The sequence below is a fragment of the Anolis sagrei genome, chromosome 2, assembly GCF_037176765.1.
Source record: "Anolis sagrei isolate rAnoSag1 chromosome 2, rAnoSag1.mat, whole genome shotgun sequence".
Taxonomy (NCBI): domain Eukaryota; kingdom Metazoa; phylum Chordata; class Lepidosauria; order Squamata; family Dactyloidae; genus Anolis; species Anolis sagrei.
The window spans coordinates 169,524,807-169,541,290 of record NC_090022.1 but is presented as its reverse complement, the minus strand read 5'-3'; the positions used below and the strand labels follow the sequence as shown (position 1 = coordinate 169,541,290).

The 16,484-nt window shown below is 44.5% G+C and overlaps 1 protein-coding gene and 1 long non-coding RNA gene across 2 annotated transcripts in view; both read right to left on the bottom strand.

Moving 5' to 3' along the window:
* Nucleotides 1-16,484, bottom strand: part of LOC137096099 (uncharacterized) — a 138,420-nt gene that overhangs the window by 9,939 nt on the left and 111,997 nt on the right. The gene's annotated exons all lie outside the window — the stretch shown is intronic.
* AP1M2 (adaptor related protein complex 1 subunit mu 2) overlaps nt 2,893-16,484 on the bottom strand; it is a 46,403-nt gene continuing 32,811 nt past the window's right edge. The window contains exons 7-12 of the mRNA XM_060763497.2: nt 16,208-16,350; nt 14,023-14,094; nt 10,814-10,972; nt 9,932-10,057; nt 7,698-7,773; nt 2,893-3,110 (exon numbers count right to left, since the gene is read on the bottom strand). Coding sequence (XP_060619480.1) covers nt 3,088-3,110; nt 7,698-7,773; nt 9,932-10,057; nt 10,814-10,972; nt 14,023-14,094; nt 16,208-16,350 — 599 coding nt within the window. The 3' untranslated portion in view covers nt 2,893-3,087. The remainder of the gene's footprint in view (nt 3,111-7,697; nt 7,774-9,931; nt 10,058-10,813; nt 10,973-14,022; nt 14,095-16,207; nt 16,351-16,484) is intronic.

Sequence of the window (16,484 nt, the reverse complement as noted above, 5' to 3'; positions counted from 1 at the left end):
TCTTCTTCTTCCTCTTCCTCCTCCTCCTCCTCCTCCTCCTCTTCTTCTTCTTCTTCTTCCTCTTCTTCTTTCTCCTCCTCCTCCACTTCCTCCTCCTCCTCCTCCTCCTCTTCTTCTTCTTCTTCTTCTTCCTCCTCCTCCTCCTCCTCCACTTCCTCCTCCTCCTCCTCTTCTTCTTCTTCTTCCTCCTCCTCCTCCTCCACTTCCTCCTCCTCCTCCTCCTCCTCCTCCTCTTCTTCTTCTTCTTCCTCCTCTTCCACTTCCTCCTCCTCCTCTTCTTCTTCTTCTTCTTCTTCCTCCTCCTCCTCCTCCTCCACTTCCTCCTCCTCCTCCTCCTCTTCTTCTTCTTCTTCCTCCTCCTCCTCCACTTCCTCCTCCTCTTCTTCTTCTTCTTCCTCCTCCTCCTCCACTTCCTCCTCCTCCTCCTCCTCCTCTTCTTCTTCCTCCACCTCCTCCTCCTCTTCCCCTCTTCTTCTTCTTCCTCCTCCTCCCCCTCCCCCTCCCCCCTCCTCCTCCTCCTCTTCTTCTTCTTCTTCTTCTTCTTCCTCTTCCTCCTCCTCCTCCTGTTAAAATCAGCTCCTTGCAGGAATGTTGTATCATGTGGGGTGGGGGGGACACCGTTCCTAAAGTCTGTTCCGCGAAAACTCAAATTTAAAATGTATTTTGAAATCAAAAAGACACAAGGCCAACTATGTGATTTACAGTCTCCCTAATAGTTGTTTTGTGTTCCAAGCATTGCTACCAGGTATGTAGTGGCTGGTTTCAATGTTTGATTTGCCATCTGAATGAGAGATTCACACACTGATTTTTCATACTGATTCCACATTTTTTTCTCTTTCATGGGCAGCTTTTGAGATGAAAGACATTTGGGATATTGGAATATTATTTATAAAAGATCAAGAGTAAAATTGACTCCCATACTAAACGTTATATAAGAAATTTGGGGTCATATCTGAATTAGCGTAAAATGATCCAGAATAATTTAAACCTGTCCAAACGCATCTCCCCTTATGAACCATCGAGGACCTTGAGATCATCCGGGGAGGTCCTGTTCTCGGTCCCGCCTTCGTCACAAGTACGTCTCGCGGGAATGAGAGACAGAGCCTTCTCAGTGGCGGCCTCTCGGCTATGGAACGCCCTCTCTAGAGAGATCATATCTGCTCCTTCCTTCTTAACATTTCGGAAGCAAATTAAAACATGGCTATTTGAGCAAGCGTTTACAAATGCAGAGTAACAGATATAGGTAACTGACATAAGAAATCTGATGACTTGACAATGGAACTGGACAATGCTTGATAATAAGGAGATGCTAATGGTGTTGTTTTTATTGTCTTTGTTGTGTTTTATGCTGTTTAAATGTTTTAGCATGTATTATGATATTATTCCAGTTGTGGTCTAACCAAGGCAGAATAGAGGGGTAGCATGACTTTCCTGGATCTAGATACTATGCTCCTATTGATGCAGGCCAAAATCCCATTGGCTTTTTTTTTTTTTTTTTTTTGCCATTGCATGACATTGTTGGCTCATGTTTAACTTGTCCACGAGGGCTCCAAGATCTTTTTCACAAGTACTGTTCTTGAGCCATGTGCCCCCCTTTCTGTATCTTTGCATTTCATTTTTTTCTGCCTAAGTGGAGTATCTTGCATTTGTCCCTGTTGAACTTCATTTTGTTAGTTTTGGCCCATCTCTCTAATCTGTCAAGATTGTTTTGAATTCTGCTCCTCTCTTCTGGAGTATTGGCTCTCCCTCCCAATTTGGTGTCGTCTGCAAATTTGATGATCATGCCTTCTAACCCTTCATCTTGGATGTAGCTTCTGGTCGTTTCTAACCGGTATTGCACCGCCTGATATCCGCCGGGAAGTAGCAGCAAATAGTGAAAGGACCAAGGCAGTGATATCTCCAGCTCATCCCCTGTTTGGGTATCAGCCAGCATGTCAACGATTTAAATCAAGAAATAGTTTTCTAAGATCTACAGAGACACTCGCTGGAACACAGAGACACTCAGCAAGCAAGATCTACAGAGGCACTCAGCAAGCGAGAGTCCAAAAGTGGCAGGCCCAAACCCAGAGCCTCAACCAATGGCTGATACCAAATGAGAGACTCCCCTCCTGGGCACACAGAAAACTGGGCGACTTGGAAGGCGCTGAACAGACTGCGCTCTGGCACCACAAGATGCAGAGACAACCTTAAGAAATGGGGCTACAAAGTGGAATCCATGACATGCGAGTGTGGAGAAGAGCAAACTACAGACCACCTGCTGCAATGCAACCTGAGCCCTGCTCTATGCACAATGGAGGACCTTCTTGTAGAGAGACACTCCAAGTGGCCAGCTACTGGTCAAAGGACATTTAATCAACTACCAAGCTTGCAAACTTTGTGTTTTGTTTGTTTGTTTGTTAAAAATGCAATACAACTGTTTGGTTTACTCCTGACATGATAAATAAATATCTTGGATGTGGAATAGTGTCTGTACGGGAGAGGCTCTCCTGCACATCTTGGAGGCTACTCCCGAATTTGCAGAACAGACCAGATGCTGCCAGTTTTGATGTTACTCATCGAGGCTAGTTAAGAAAACATGGGAAGCAACCAGTTTGGCTATTGTGAGAACTGGGCAGCACAGGAGCCAAAGTCACCCGTGCCATGTCTTGCCTTTAGAGCCAGGTTTAAGCAGAAAAGCCAATGGGGAGTGGGGACGGGACTCCATGTAGACCAATGACACACACCCCTCATTTAAAAGTATTAATTTATTCCTCTTACATTTATAGCTCATTGCGGTCTAAAGGCACAGGGAAGTAGTAACTTTTTGTCACTCGTCTTTGTAACAAGAGGTAGTCAGCTGCAATTCTCACATTACAAATGGGGAACTGAGTGGGGGGAGGGGGACACGGGGGGGGGGGGGGAGAGAAGGAGCTTGGTAACAACAACCCAAAATCTTTCAAGAGGGGGAATGGGGTGGCATTATAAGATAAGAAGGGTGCATACACACAAATACACACACAAACAGAGCCAAAATTAAAAGGTTTCCCTAGGCATCCCAATCCCTTCAGTTTGGATAAGGCTGGATCCTGACGCTGCAGAGGCATGCGACTAATGGGTCCGGAGCTGGTAATCTGGAACATAAAAAGATACAGAATATAAAAAACCCAGGATAACCTTTACATTGGCGCTCCCATAAGCCTTGCCCACACAAAGGAGGTAAAGAACTGTGAGAGTTATAGGCTTAAAAGCACCTCCTCCTAAAATCATATTATTATTATTATTATTATTATTATTATTATTATTATTATTATTATTTTGGTTGTGTCAGGAGCGACTTGAGAAACTGCAAGTCACTTCTGTTGTGAGGGAATTGGCCGTCTGCAAGGACGTTGCCCAGGGGACGCCCGGATGATTTGATGTTTTTATCATCCTTGTGGGAGGCTTCTCTCATGTCCCCGCTTGAGGAGCTGGAGCTGACAGAGGGAGCTCATCCACCTCTCCCCGGATTCGAACCTGTGACCTGTCGGTCTTCAGTCCTGCCGGCACAGGGGTTTAACCCACTGCGCCACCAGGGGTTCCCTCCTAAATTATTATTATTATTATTATTATTATTATTATTAGACTCATAGAATCATAGAGTTGGAAGAGACCTCATGGGCCATCCAGTCCAACCCCCTGTCAAGAAGCAGGAAAATTGCATTCAAAGCACCCCCAACAGATGGCCATCCAGCCTCTGCTTAAAAGCTTACAAAGAAGGAGCCCCTACCACACTCCAAAGCAGAGAGTTCCACTGCTGAACAGCTCTCACATTCAGGAAGTTCTTCCTAATGTTCAGATGGAATCTCCTTTCTTGTAGTTTGAAGCTATTGTTCCGTGTCCAAGTCTCCAGGGCAGCAGAAAATAAGCTTGCTCCCTCCTCCCTGTGGCTTCCTCTCACATACTTATACATGGCCCTTGTGCTGTCACACGCTGGGCCTGTAGCAATTGTCTATTAACAGGACATGGTCTCTATATGCCAAGCGGGACACCCAGGGTGCCTCTGCTGAGAGGCCCTGTGGATTTCCCTATACAAAGTCTTTAGAAGCTTAGAAAGTTTAACAAGGTTCTTTATTAATGCTTAAATCTTCAACAAATCAATCAAATACTTTAAAACTCTGGAAAACTGGTTGCTTTCTTCATCTGCCCACAAGGGACAAGCAACTTGCTTCAAGAACTGTTTCTTTCTTCTATAAAGGAAATCCTTGACCCTTCCCTGGACAATCTGTTCTTAGGCTGGCATAGGGCCCTACTCCTGGTTCCAATTTGCTTTATGGGTAACCCGAGTAGACCTTACCGGCCAAGACTTTGTAGATTTTCCAGCTGGTGTCCTTTACCTTCCAGCAAAGCTGGCTGTATTTCTTAGTAAAGCTGTGCAACTGCTGTCCCCCGAAGTTTGTGAGAAACGAAGCTTTCTACAGGTGGGAGAAGCTCTCACGTCCTGCAACTGAGCTTCTAAACTGTAAGACTGAACTAAAAACTTTCTTTTCCCTCCCAGAACCCTGGGGAAAGGGGCGGAACTAAACAACTTGACGATGAAAGATAGGTGGCTGGCCCTATGGCTGCAGCCTAAAAGGAATTACCCAACTGTAAAATGCATGGCCAAAACAAACATGCATAGAAAGGAAATTTAGGCTTCCGGTATAGCTATACCAGCATAGCCCTCATCATGCCTCCTCAGCCTTCTCTTCTTCAGGCTAAACATGCTCAGCTCTTTAAGCCACTCCTCATAGGGCTTGTTTTCCACACCCTTGATCATTTTAGTCACTCTCCTCTGGACACAATCCAGCTTGTCAATATCTCTCTTCAATTGTGGTGCTCAGAATTGGACATAATATTCCAGCTCTGGTCTAACCAAGGCAGAATAGAGGGGTAGCATGACTTCCCTGCAAACACAGTTATGCCGGTTTCAAAAGCAAACACAGCAAATTGGCCATACAAGCCCAGCAATCCAAAGAGGCAGGAACAAAAACACACGAAAGAAGAACGCTTTGAGAACTTGCTTTCTCAAGGCAAATGCTGAACACCTTTGAGTCTAGGGATCAGATTCTGGGATTTAAAGGGGGGGGGGCATTTGGGTGTGAGCCTTTTGTAGGTCCCAAACATGAATTTCCAAGGAAAACCAGAGTGAGTCACAGACACTAAGTTGTATTTCTATAATTTCCAGAGAAGAACAGAGGTGGCATGCAATCCCAAAACCCTACTAGGGCAAAAGTTGTCAGATGTACATTTTCCAAACATGACCAATTGTCTCTAACAGAGCAGGGGAAAGGCAGAATGCAAAAGTTGAAATAACAGCCATGTCACTGTATACGAGGGTTGAATTAAAAGTAATGCCTCCACCTTCTACTTGGGTTTGGATGGGAATCTTTTAATAAATCAAACACAAAAATAATCGTCAAAGGCTTTCATGGCCGGAATCCATGGGTTGTTGTAGGTTTTTCCGGGCTATATGGCCATGTTCTGGAGGCAATTTTTCTCCTGGAGAAAAATTGCCTCCAGAACATGGCCATATAGCCTGGAAAAACCTACAACAACCCACAAAAATAATCCTTAGAATGTGCTCTTTAACTACCACTATTAACTTTTCCACATAATCACCAGAAAATTGGATACATTTCTGCCAATGATGAACAAGTTTTCTGAAGCTGCCACGGAAGAAGTCGACACTCTGTTTCCACAACTAGCATCTCACAGTTCTCTCAGTGTCTTCATCAGAAGCATAATGATATCACTGCAGGTCTTATATCATTATTAGGAACAGATAGAAGTCAGACGGTGCTAAATCTGGACTGTAAGGAGGATGTCGTATGATTTTGTTTTTGTTTTTGTCGTGTCAGGAGCAACTTGAGAAATTGCAAGTCACTTTTGGTGTGAGAGAATTGGCCATCTGCAAGGACGTTGCCCAGGGGATGCCCGGATGTTTTAATGTGTTACCATCCTTGTGGGAGGCTTCTCTCATGTCCCCGCATGAGGAGCTGGAGCTGATAGAAGGAGTTCATCCGCGCTCTCCCTGGATTCAAACCTGCGACCTGTCGGTCTTCAGTCCTGCTGGCACAGGGGTTTAACCCACGGTGTCACTGGGGGCTCCGTACAGTGGTGAGATCCAGTTTCACTTCTATGTGCTTTCTTTTCAGGTGTCAGCATCCTGGGCACCCATCGTGCACAGATCTTCCAATAGTCAAGCAAAGCAATCATGTGGCCCACACGTTCTTGTAAAATGCCGATTATGCTTGAAATTTCACTCTGAGTGATACAATGGTTGTCTGAATCAATCTGTTAACCTTTTGCATGTGAAACTCGGTGGTTGCTGTCACAGGACGTCCAACTCTTTGTCACGCAAGTCAGATGTTCCCACCTCAACATCTTTAAACTTACTCGCCCAGTTATGCACCGTACTCACATCAACACAATCACCATAAACAGCTTGCATTCTCTGATGAATCTCCTTTGGGGTGACACTTTCTGCTGGCAAGAATTCAATGTACGCTGATGACACTCAGCTGGTGCTGAAGATGGAAGGCCGACCGGACTCTGTACCCGATTGTTTCCATCAGTGCCTCGAGGCCATTACTGGATGGCTGCGTGCCAGCAGGTTGAGGGTGAATCCAGCAAAGATGGAGATCCTATGGCTGGGTCAACCGGGCAGTGGGTATATACAGCTGCCTACCCTGGATGGCGAGGCACTATGCCCATCATCATTGGTAAAGAGTCTGGGACTCCTTTTGGACCCTCTGCTGACGATGGAGGCCCAGGTCTCCGCTGTTAGCAGAACTGCTTTCTTTCATCTGCGGCAGGCTAGACGGCTGGCCCCCTACCTGTCCAGGGACGACCTAGCTATGGTGATCCAAGCTACGGTCATCTCAAGACTGGACTATTGTAACACCCTCTACATTGGCCTTCCTCTGTCGGTGATCTGGAAGCTCAAGTTGGTACAAAATGCAGCTGCTCGGCTTCTTGCGGGAATTCCAATGAGATACCACATAACACCAATCTTACTACAGCTGCATTGGTTACCAGTTGAGCACCTTTCAAAGTGATGGTACTCACCTTTAAGGCCTTGCATGGTCAGGGGCCGATGTACCTGAGGGACCGCCTCACCCCCTACCAACCCTGCGTTCTGAGGACCAAGATCTATTGGAAATTTCTGGTGTCAAGACCTTGTGTCTAACAGCAACCAGACGCAGAGCCTTTACAGCAGTGGCACCATCACTCTGGAATACTCTGCCAGCTGAAGTCTGTGCCTCGTGGGACTTACCAGCTTTCCGTAGGGCATGTAAGACATATCTGTTTCAACGGGCCTTTGATCTCTGATATTGCTGTTTTTAAATTGTTTTAAATTGTTTTTAAATTGTGTTCGATTTTAGCCTGTTCTTGTAAGCCGCTCCGAGCCCCAGGGGAGTGGCGGCATATAAGTTCGAATAATAAATAAATAAATAAATGACTGCTCATTGCTTAAGTCACATTGACTAGCTGTCTGCTCAGGGTTCCATATTTCGCACTTTAACAACACAACTGTTCAAACTGTTCCTGCCAAAATGGAACTGTAGAGAAGAGTCTACTGAACAAGCCAGTACCTGCCGCATACCAGTACTGCCATGTGTTGAGAAGTTACGAAGGTGGAGGCATTATTTTTCATTCCACCCTCGTACATTAAGTTCCTCACAGCCTTGTCAACTTACCCCCACTCTGGGTGATGTATCGGACCCATGGCAGAGCCTGGTACCCACTCTTCTCAATTATCTTCATGTACCGGACCTGAATTGAAGAAGGAAGGAAGGAAAAGGAGAGTGTCCATGTGCTCCTTGACATTCCCATTTGAATCATGTTTTAATTGCTTATATGTCTTGACTGTTTTATAATTTAATATGTATGTTTATTGTTATGTCATGACGCAGCATAGAATTTTTACTGTAGTTTTGTAAGGCTGCTCTAAGTCTCCTTTGGGTGAGAAGGCCGGGGTATAAATAAAGTAAATAATAACCTGTCTTTCATCTATTTAATTTTAATTGCACATATGCAATGGATTTCCCTTTCATCTTCACCCTTGGAATGACTTTCATCAATCTTCCTATCACAGTCTGACAAAGTTTGGTCTCCTCCAGACTGGGCAAGTGTGTTAAAAGGTTTTTGGTATTTGTTAATATAATTCTCAGGGGCTTTTTGTTTTTATTTTTAAACAAGCACCAGAATGGGTTGTTGTAGGTTTTTTTGGGCTGTATGGCCATGGTCTATAGGCATTCTCTCCTGACGTTTCGCCTGCATCTACCAGTATTAAAAAACTCTAAAATTGCAACAACACAACAACAGAGAGGAAGCAGGCAGGGACATCTAATTACCTCTCAACAAAAGTTTGCTCCAGGCACAGTCAGCCCATTGTATGCTAATCAAGGTGGGCAGTTGAAACATTCACACCTAGCTCCAGCAGACAAGAGTCCTTTGTCTCACCCTGGTCATTCCACAGATATATAAACCATTTTTCCTAGTTCCAACAGACCTCACTACCTCTGAGGATGCTTGCCATAGATGCAGGAGAAACGTCAGGAGAGAATGCCTCTAGAACATGGCCATATAGCCCGAAAAAACCTACAACAATCCAGTGATTCTGGCCATGAAAGCCTTCAACAAGCACCAGAATGACCTTTTCCGTTGCCCTGGACTATTTTCTGGCCATTCTTGCCACCAGCAGCAACATTTTGTTCCCATCCCTGAGCGGATTTAATTGGAGAAGAACAAATAATTGGAGCAAAAAATTCTGTTTTTTTCAGAACAGTTGTTCTTTCAGTTGTAATGCATCAGGAGCCCCCAGCGGCACAATGGGAGCTCCTTCTGACCAGAAGGTTGGCAGTTCGGATCCAGGGAACTGGGTAAGCTCCCATCTGTCAGCTCCAGCTTCTCATACAGGGACACGAGAAAAGCCTCTCACAGGATGGTAAATATCTAGGCATCCCCTGGGAAAAGTCCTTGCAAACAACCAATAATTTCACACTGGAAGCGACTTAGAATAATAAGAAGCAGGACAATTGTGTTCAAAGCACCCCTAACAGATGGCCATCCAGCCTGTTTAAAAGCCTCCATAGAAGGAGCATCCACCACACTTTGGGGAAGTTTTTCAAGTCGCTCCTGACATGGAAAAAAATGCATCAGTACAATGGCACGTGTGCAACTTTTTAAAAAATCATAGAAGACAATAACATTTGGTCACAGTAATGTATATGTGTGCATGTGCATGCAGATGTTTCCCTGTGAGCTGAACAGTTTCACTCTTCTCAGTTCTTCTCCAATAACACTATGGGGAAAAAACTGGGGGGAAAATCTGTTCCTGGTTTCAAAGTGTTATTTCCTGTTGAATTGTGTGGTACTTACTTTGAAAGTAATTGTTATACTCCAGAAACTTCATTTTTGTGGCTGCCACAAACTATGTTGATTATGATGAGATCTTCATTGAAAAAAGATAGCAAAATATGCTGCAAGATGTCCCGCAAAGACAATGTTTTGGCAATTTAATAAATTGGGTTGTTGTAGGTTTTTTGGCCATGTTCTAGAGGCATTCTCTCCTGATGTTTTGCCTGCATCTAAGGCAAGCATCCTCAGAGGTAGTGAGGTCTGTTGGAGCTAGGAAAATGGGTTTATATATTTGTGGAATGACCAGGGTGGGACAAAGAACTCTTGACTGTTGGAGCTAAGTGTGAATGTTTCAACTGACTACCTTGATTAGCATTTGATTGCCTGGCAGTTGTTTGGTGTGGCTTGTTAGTGGCTGGGGCAATCTTTTGTTGAGAGGTGATTAGATTAGTAGATTAGTAGAGGTGAGTAATACATTTTTCCCATGTTTTATGATACAACCAATTAGGAAATGACATTTATGACCCAGGAATAAGAACTGTTTTACATAGTGTAACTTAATGTCACTCACCTGGATCCCAGACACTGTGAAATAGGGGATTTCAAACCGGACGGAGATTGGAGGCCGGCCCTCTAGCTCCTCGTTCTCAACACTGGGCAGCCCAAAGTGGGCCCGCATCAAGTACTCCTTGCCACCCTGCAGAGCAAAAGGCCAAAGCAGAAGATCATTAGTTAGGGAAGCCAACTATAAATCCAACAATTATATCTCCCAAATCACAAAATGAATCTCCCTGCAACCCCACCAGTATTCAAATTTGGGCCTATTAGGTATTTGTGCCAAATTTGGTCCAGTGAATGAAAATACATCCTGCATATCAGATATTTACATTACTATTCATAACAGTAGCAAAATGACAGTTATGAAGTTGCAACGAAAATAATTTTATGGTTGAGTGTCACCACAACATGAGGAACTGTATTAAGGGGTCACGGCATTAGGAAGGTTGAGAACCACTGATCTAAAACAAACTAAGGCCCACGGGCCAGATGCAGCCCTCCAAGATTATTTCACTGCCCCCCACCCTAAACTTCAGACTTAGGGATGTCCTAAGTCTGAATAGACTTGAAGACACACAACAATCCTTATTAACTTGACTATCTCATCAGTCAAAAGCAGACCCACATTTCCCATTGTCAAGTTTATGTTGGTTAAAATTGCTCTTAATTTTACATATTGTACTGATGTTCCATGTTTTTTCTGCATTACAAATAAGATCTGTACAATGTGCATACAGGTTCGTTTATGGGTTTTTTTCAAACTATAGTCTGGGCCACCAACAGTTTGAGGAACCATGAACCAGCCCTCTGTTCAAAAACTTTGGGGACCCCTGATCTAAAAGAACCAGAGCCCAGAGGCTATGTGGGGAGAGAAGGGGAAAAGTGTGCTTCTCACCGGGAAGGATTTAATGCTCCAGATGACCACATCCTTTTCAGGCAAGTATTTTGCACTCCCAATGCTAGTCTTGAACTTGGGTGAGTCAGCATCACTGGGAACGGGAACACAGATCTCCACACCGTTGGCCACTGATTGCTTCTTGAACTGGCCCTTGGCCTTTCCAAGCACAGGTAGAGGAAGAGAAGAGAAATGAGTGCACTAATTTGTTTGTTTTTTGCTTTCCACTGCTGCAAAAGGATACCAGGCTACAACAGTTGGAAGATTTTTGACCTATACAGTCAAGGTTAATTAATTTATTATTTATTTATTTTTCGCATTTCTACCCCGCCCTCTCAGCCCCCGAGGGGGGACTCAGGGCGGCTTACAAAAGGCACAATTCGATGCCAGCAAAACAGATAATAAGATAAAACATATATCAACAACAATTATAAAACAATTAAAACAATCCAGCTATACATCACAATTAATAAAAGCCAATCTAATGATCAACGTTCGCCAAGCTCAGAATCTGTAAGTTCATTCCACATTGTCAAATCCTATCCAATTCTAGTCGTCATTGTCCTTTGTCTGTCTGCCAGATTACCCAAAGGCCTGGTCCCATATCCATGTTTTCAGCTTCCTTCTGAAGGAGAGGAGGGATATTGATGACCTAATTTCCCCGGGAAGCGAATTTCACAGGCGAGGGGCCACCACCGAGAAGGCCCTGCTCCTCGTCACCACCAATCTCACTTGTGATAGAGGTGGGGCCAAGAGCAGGGCCTCCCCAGAAGATCTTAAACTCCGAGGCAGGACGTAGAAGGAGATGCATTCGGACAGGTACGCTGGGCCGGAGCCGTATAGGGTTTTGTAGGTCAGAACCAGTACTTTGAATTGTGCTCGGAACTGGATTGGCAGCCAGTGGAGCTGACATAACAGAGGGGTGCTATGTTCCCTGTATGATGCTCAGGTGAGTAATCTGGCTGCCGCCCGTTGAACTAATTGAAGTTTCCGAACAGTCTTCAAAGGCAACCCCACGTAGAGTGCGTTGCAGTAATCTATTCGGGATGTAACAAGAGCGTGGACCACTGTGGCCAGATCTGACTTCCCAAGGTATGGGCGCAACTGGCGCACAAGTTTTAATTGTGCAAAAGCTCTCCTGGCCACCGCTGAGACCTGGGGTTCCAGGCTCAGCGATGAGTCCAGGATCACTCCCAAGCTGTGAACCTGCATCTTCAGGGGGAGTGCAACCCCATCTAACACAGGCTGTAACCCTATGCCCTGTTCAGCCTTACGACTGACCAGTAGGACCTCTGTCTTGTCTGGATTCAATTTCAATTTGTTAGTCTCATCCAGTCCGACACAGCAGCCAAGCACCGGTTCAAGGTTTGGACAGCCTCCTTGGTAACAGGTGAGAAGGAGTGACAGATTTGGACATCACCTGCGTAGAGATAACATCTTAGTCCGAAACTCCGGATGATCTCATCCAGCGGCTTCATGTAGATGTTAAACAACATCAGGGACAGAATTGAACCCTGTGGGACTCCACACAACAATGGTTGTGAGGCCAAACAGGTGTCACCCAGTAACACCTTCTGGGACCGTCCCTCAAGAAAGGACCGGAGCCACTGCAGAGCAGTACCCCCAAGTCCCATATCTGTGAGACGTCCCAGAAGGCTACCGTGGTCGACGGTATCGAAGGCCGCTGAGAGGTCCAGCAGAACTAAAAGGGACACACTCCCCCTGCCCAGCTCCTGGCGAAGATCATCTACCAAGGCGACCAAGGCTGTCTCAGTTCCATGTCCCGGTATAAAACCAGACTGTGCCAGATCTAGATAATCAGTGTCTACCAGAAGTCTCTGGAGTTGTGTTGCCACCACACGTTCCCTGACTTTGCCCAAGTAGGGGAGGTTGGAAACTGGCCGATAGTTGTCTATGAGGTCCAGTGATGGCTTTTTCAACAGCGGTTTTATAATAGCTTATAATAGCCCCACCCAGCTTCTTGTTATTGTTAGCTGGAGAGACTTATCTTCTGTCCATGCCACTACAGATGAATGAATTGATTTCAGTATTTATGTGTTCCTACACCATAGGATCTAAGAGTGGCATTCAATGCAATCATTTAGAACAATTCAAAACAGTAAAAATAATGTTCAAGCCTATTAAAAATGTCAAAATTATTTTAAAATAGTTAACTTACAATCAGCCCCCCATATATGCTGGGGTTAGGGTCAAGACCCCTGTAAAGGTGGGAAACAACAAATAAAGCACCCTGTATATTACACCTGAAGGAATACCTCTTTAGGAATCCCTAGGTCCACAGAATCATATTGGAGAACGTAGAGATTCCTAGAGATACAATCATAGAATTGGAAGAGACCACATGAATCACCCAGTCCAACCAACTGCCACGCAGGAAAAGCACAACCAAAGCACCCCTGACAAATGGCCATCTAGCCTCTGTTTAAAAGCATCCAAAGAAGGAAGTTCCACCACACTTTGAGGCAAAGAGTTCCATTACTGAAAAGCTCATAGGGTCAGGAAGGTCTTCCCATTGTTCAAGTGGAATCTCCTTTTCTGTAATGTTTTAATCAAATACCATTTTACTCACACCAAAAATAATCAAAAGAGATGTGTTTTGAAGATATTCACCCCACTTATTAAAACCATAAAACAATCTCATCAGTCGAGTCACCGTTCCAGTCCTTGTCCCACTAAAAGCTGCATACATCTATTGTCCGAAAGCCTGGTCCCAGAACCATGATTTTAATTTTTTTTTCTAAAAGTCAGGAGCGAGGGAGCATACTCCTTTGGGAGTGTGTTCCATAGGCAGGGGGCCACAGCCGAGAAGGCCCTGCTCCTCATCCCTGCCAGCCACATTTGCGCTGTTGACAGGAGTGAGAGCAGGGCCTCCCCAGATGATCTTAAATTGCGAGGTGGGACGTAGAGGCAGATGCGTTCGGACAAGTAAGCTGGGCCAGAACCGTATAGAGCTTTACAGGTCAAAACCAGCACTTTGAATTGGGCTCGGAGATGGACCGGCAGGAGAGTCACCAAAAAAGGTCCTGGGAGAGTCCTGTGGCCCCCTGTCTGCAGTTTGCCCACCTCTGATTTGTGTGTGTCAGTGAATGAAATAAATAGCCAAGAATCATGAGCCCAATTCTGTTATGCTTTGCTTTGCTTCTTTGTTGTGGAGGGTCTAAGTAGGGATGGAGGTAAAAGCAATTCACCTTAACCATGATCTCCACTCGGCTGTGAGAGAATTTCTCAATGACAGACTCGATCCAGATGAGAGGCTTCACCTTGTTGCAGGGAGAAAAGAAGAAGAAAGGGAGAGAGTTAGACTTAAAAAGGGTTTTGCCTTCTGGCAGAGAAGTAAGGATGTGGTCCTTAGAAGGGAGTCCCAACTAGGCATAGTCAGTGAGAAGGCCTTTGCTTGTATCCCCATCAAATATGGTGAGATGACAGAAGAACTGAGAGGATGGCCTCCTTCTCCCAAGGACCAGACGGGGAAGTCTGGTCTGCTGGGCAGACTGGAACTGGGTCATATAGGGTTTTGAAGATCACAACCAGCACTTTAAATTGTGCCAGGAAAAAAACCCTGGTTTGTTTGTTTGTTTGTTTGTTTGTTTGTTTATCGTGTCAGGAGCAAACCAAATAGTTGTATTGCATTTTTAACAAACAAATAAACAAACATACAAAACACAAAGTTTGCAAGCTTGGTAGTTGATTAAATGTCATTTGACCAGTATCTGGCCACTTGGAGTGCCTCTGGTGTTGCCGCAAGAAGGACCTCCATTGTGCATGTAGCAGGGCTCAGGTTGCATTGCAGCAGGTGGTTTGTAGTTTGCTCTTCTCCACACTCGCATGTCGTGGATTCCACTTTGTAGCCCTGTTTCTTTTTCTGTGTGCCCAAGAGGGAGTCTCTCATTTGGTATCAGTTATTGATTGAGGTTCTGGGTTTGAGCCTGCCACTTTTGGACTCTCGCTTGCTGGGGTGTTCCAGCGAGTGTCTCTGTAGATCTTAGAAAACTATTTCTTGATTTAAGTTGTTGACATGCTGGCTGATACTCAAACAGAGGATGGGCCAGAGATGTCACTACCTTGGTCCTTTCACTATTGTTTGCTACTTCCCAGCGGATGTCAGGTGGTGCAATACCGACTAAACAGTGTAATTTCTCCAGTGGTGTAGGGCGCAGACACCCCGTGATAATGTGGCATGTCTCATTAAGAGCCACATCTACTGTTTTAGCATGGTGAGATGTGTTCCACACTGGGCATGCGTACTCAGCAACAGAGTAGCACAGCGCAAGGGAAGATGTCTTCACTGTGTCTGGTTGTGATCCCGAGGTAAAACCCTGGTGAAAACTGAAGAACACCCAATTTCTAAGCATATCTGCATTCACAAATTAATCAGTGTTGCTCTGATTAGGATTTTGTATGTTGCAACCTGACTACGCTTCTCATTCAGTGAAGACATGTCAAGTCAATAGAAGACAAGAACAAAGCTCATGGGATGAGATATTTTCCAGCCACTTCCTCTAACCTTTTATACTAAACAGTGTTAGGTTCTATTTATGTTCATGTCAGGAAAAACATCAGAGGAAGGAAAATAATCTCTCCAAAGATCTGGGAGTGTACAAATTAACAATGCAATAGCATTGTGGGAAAATGTGGTCTTTCAAATATCGTTGAGTTGACACTCCCATCAGCCCTGGTCGACAGAATCAATTATTTGGGTGATGGGAGCTGTATTCCATCAGAAGCATGAAGTCACAGATTACTCATGTTTTGTCATGATATGTGTAATGGTGCTAAATAAAGTTTTCTCATAACATTCCTGGCTTATAAATGTCAATTCCTAATTGGTTCTATCATAAAAACATGGGAAAGGTTGGATAAACCTTTGTTTTTGCAGGACATCCTGCAGCACATGTTGCTATCATTTTTCAATGAATATCTCAGAGAGTCACAACCAATTCAACATAGTTTATGTCTACAAAAATGAAGTTTCCTGGAGTATAACAACTATTTTCAAAGTGAGTACCACACAGTTAAGCAGGAAATAACACTTTCAAACTAGGAACAGGAAAAAAATTTGTTACATAGTGTTAATCACATTTTGTCACTATACATGTAATGGAGCTAAATAAAGAACTTTCATTATCAACATATGGAAACTTCTCACTGCCACTGCTGTGATTTCAAATCTGGGGATCTTTCTCATGACTTTTGGAGCAGGATGTACTGCACACTGTTTTTCCGACAAGAGACTCTTCCACTAGGAAGAAGGTCTTTTTGGAAAATAAACTAATCAGGGCTACCGTAAATCCATAAACTCAGAAGAAACCTCTAGTTTGCTCCAGAGAATGGAGATTGCAATGCAGCCACCCTTGGGCAGACACCAAGACCTACCTGGGTATTCAGTCGATAAGACATGAGTTCAAAATCTCCATCAGGAGGGATGAAGGAAATGGTGCGGTCGTTGTCAAACCGCGACAGTCTCACACACTGGTGAAATTTCACATCCTCCAGCTCCACTGATTTATTTTTTCCACCTGGAAGAAAGATATGAAGCTATTGCTGACAGAAACCTCAACCACTACTACTTTCATAGTACTTTTTATGGTTCTGTATGGTGTCTATATAATAGTAACCCGTTATATAGAGGAATAGGGGTTCCTGGCATATA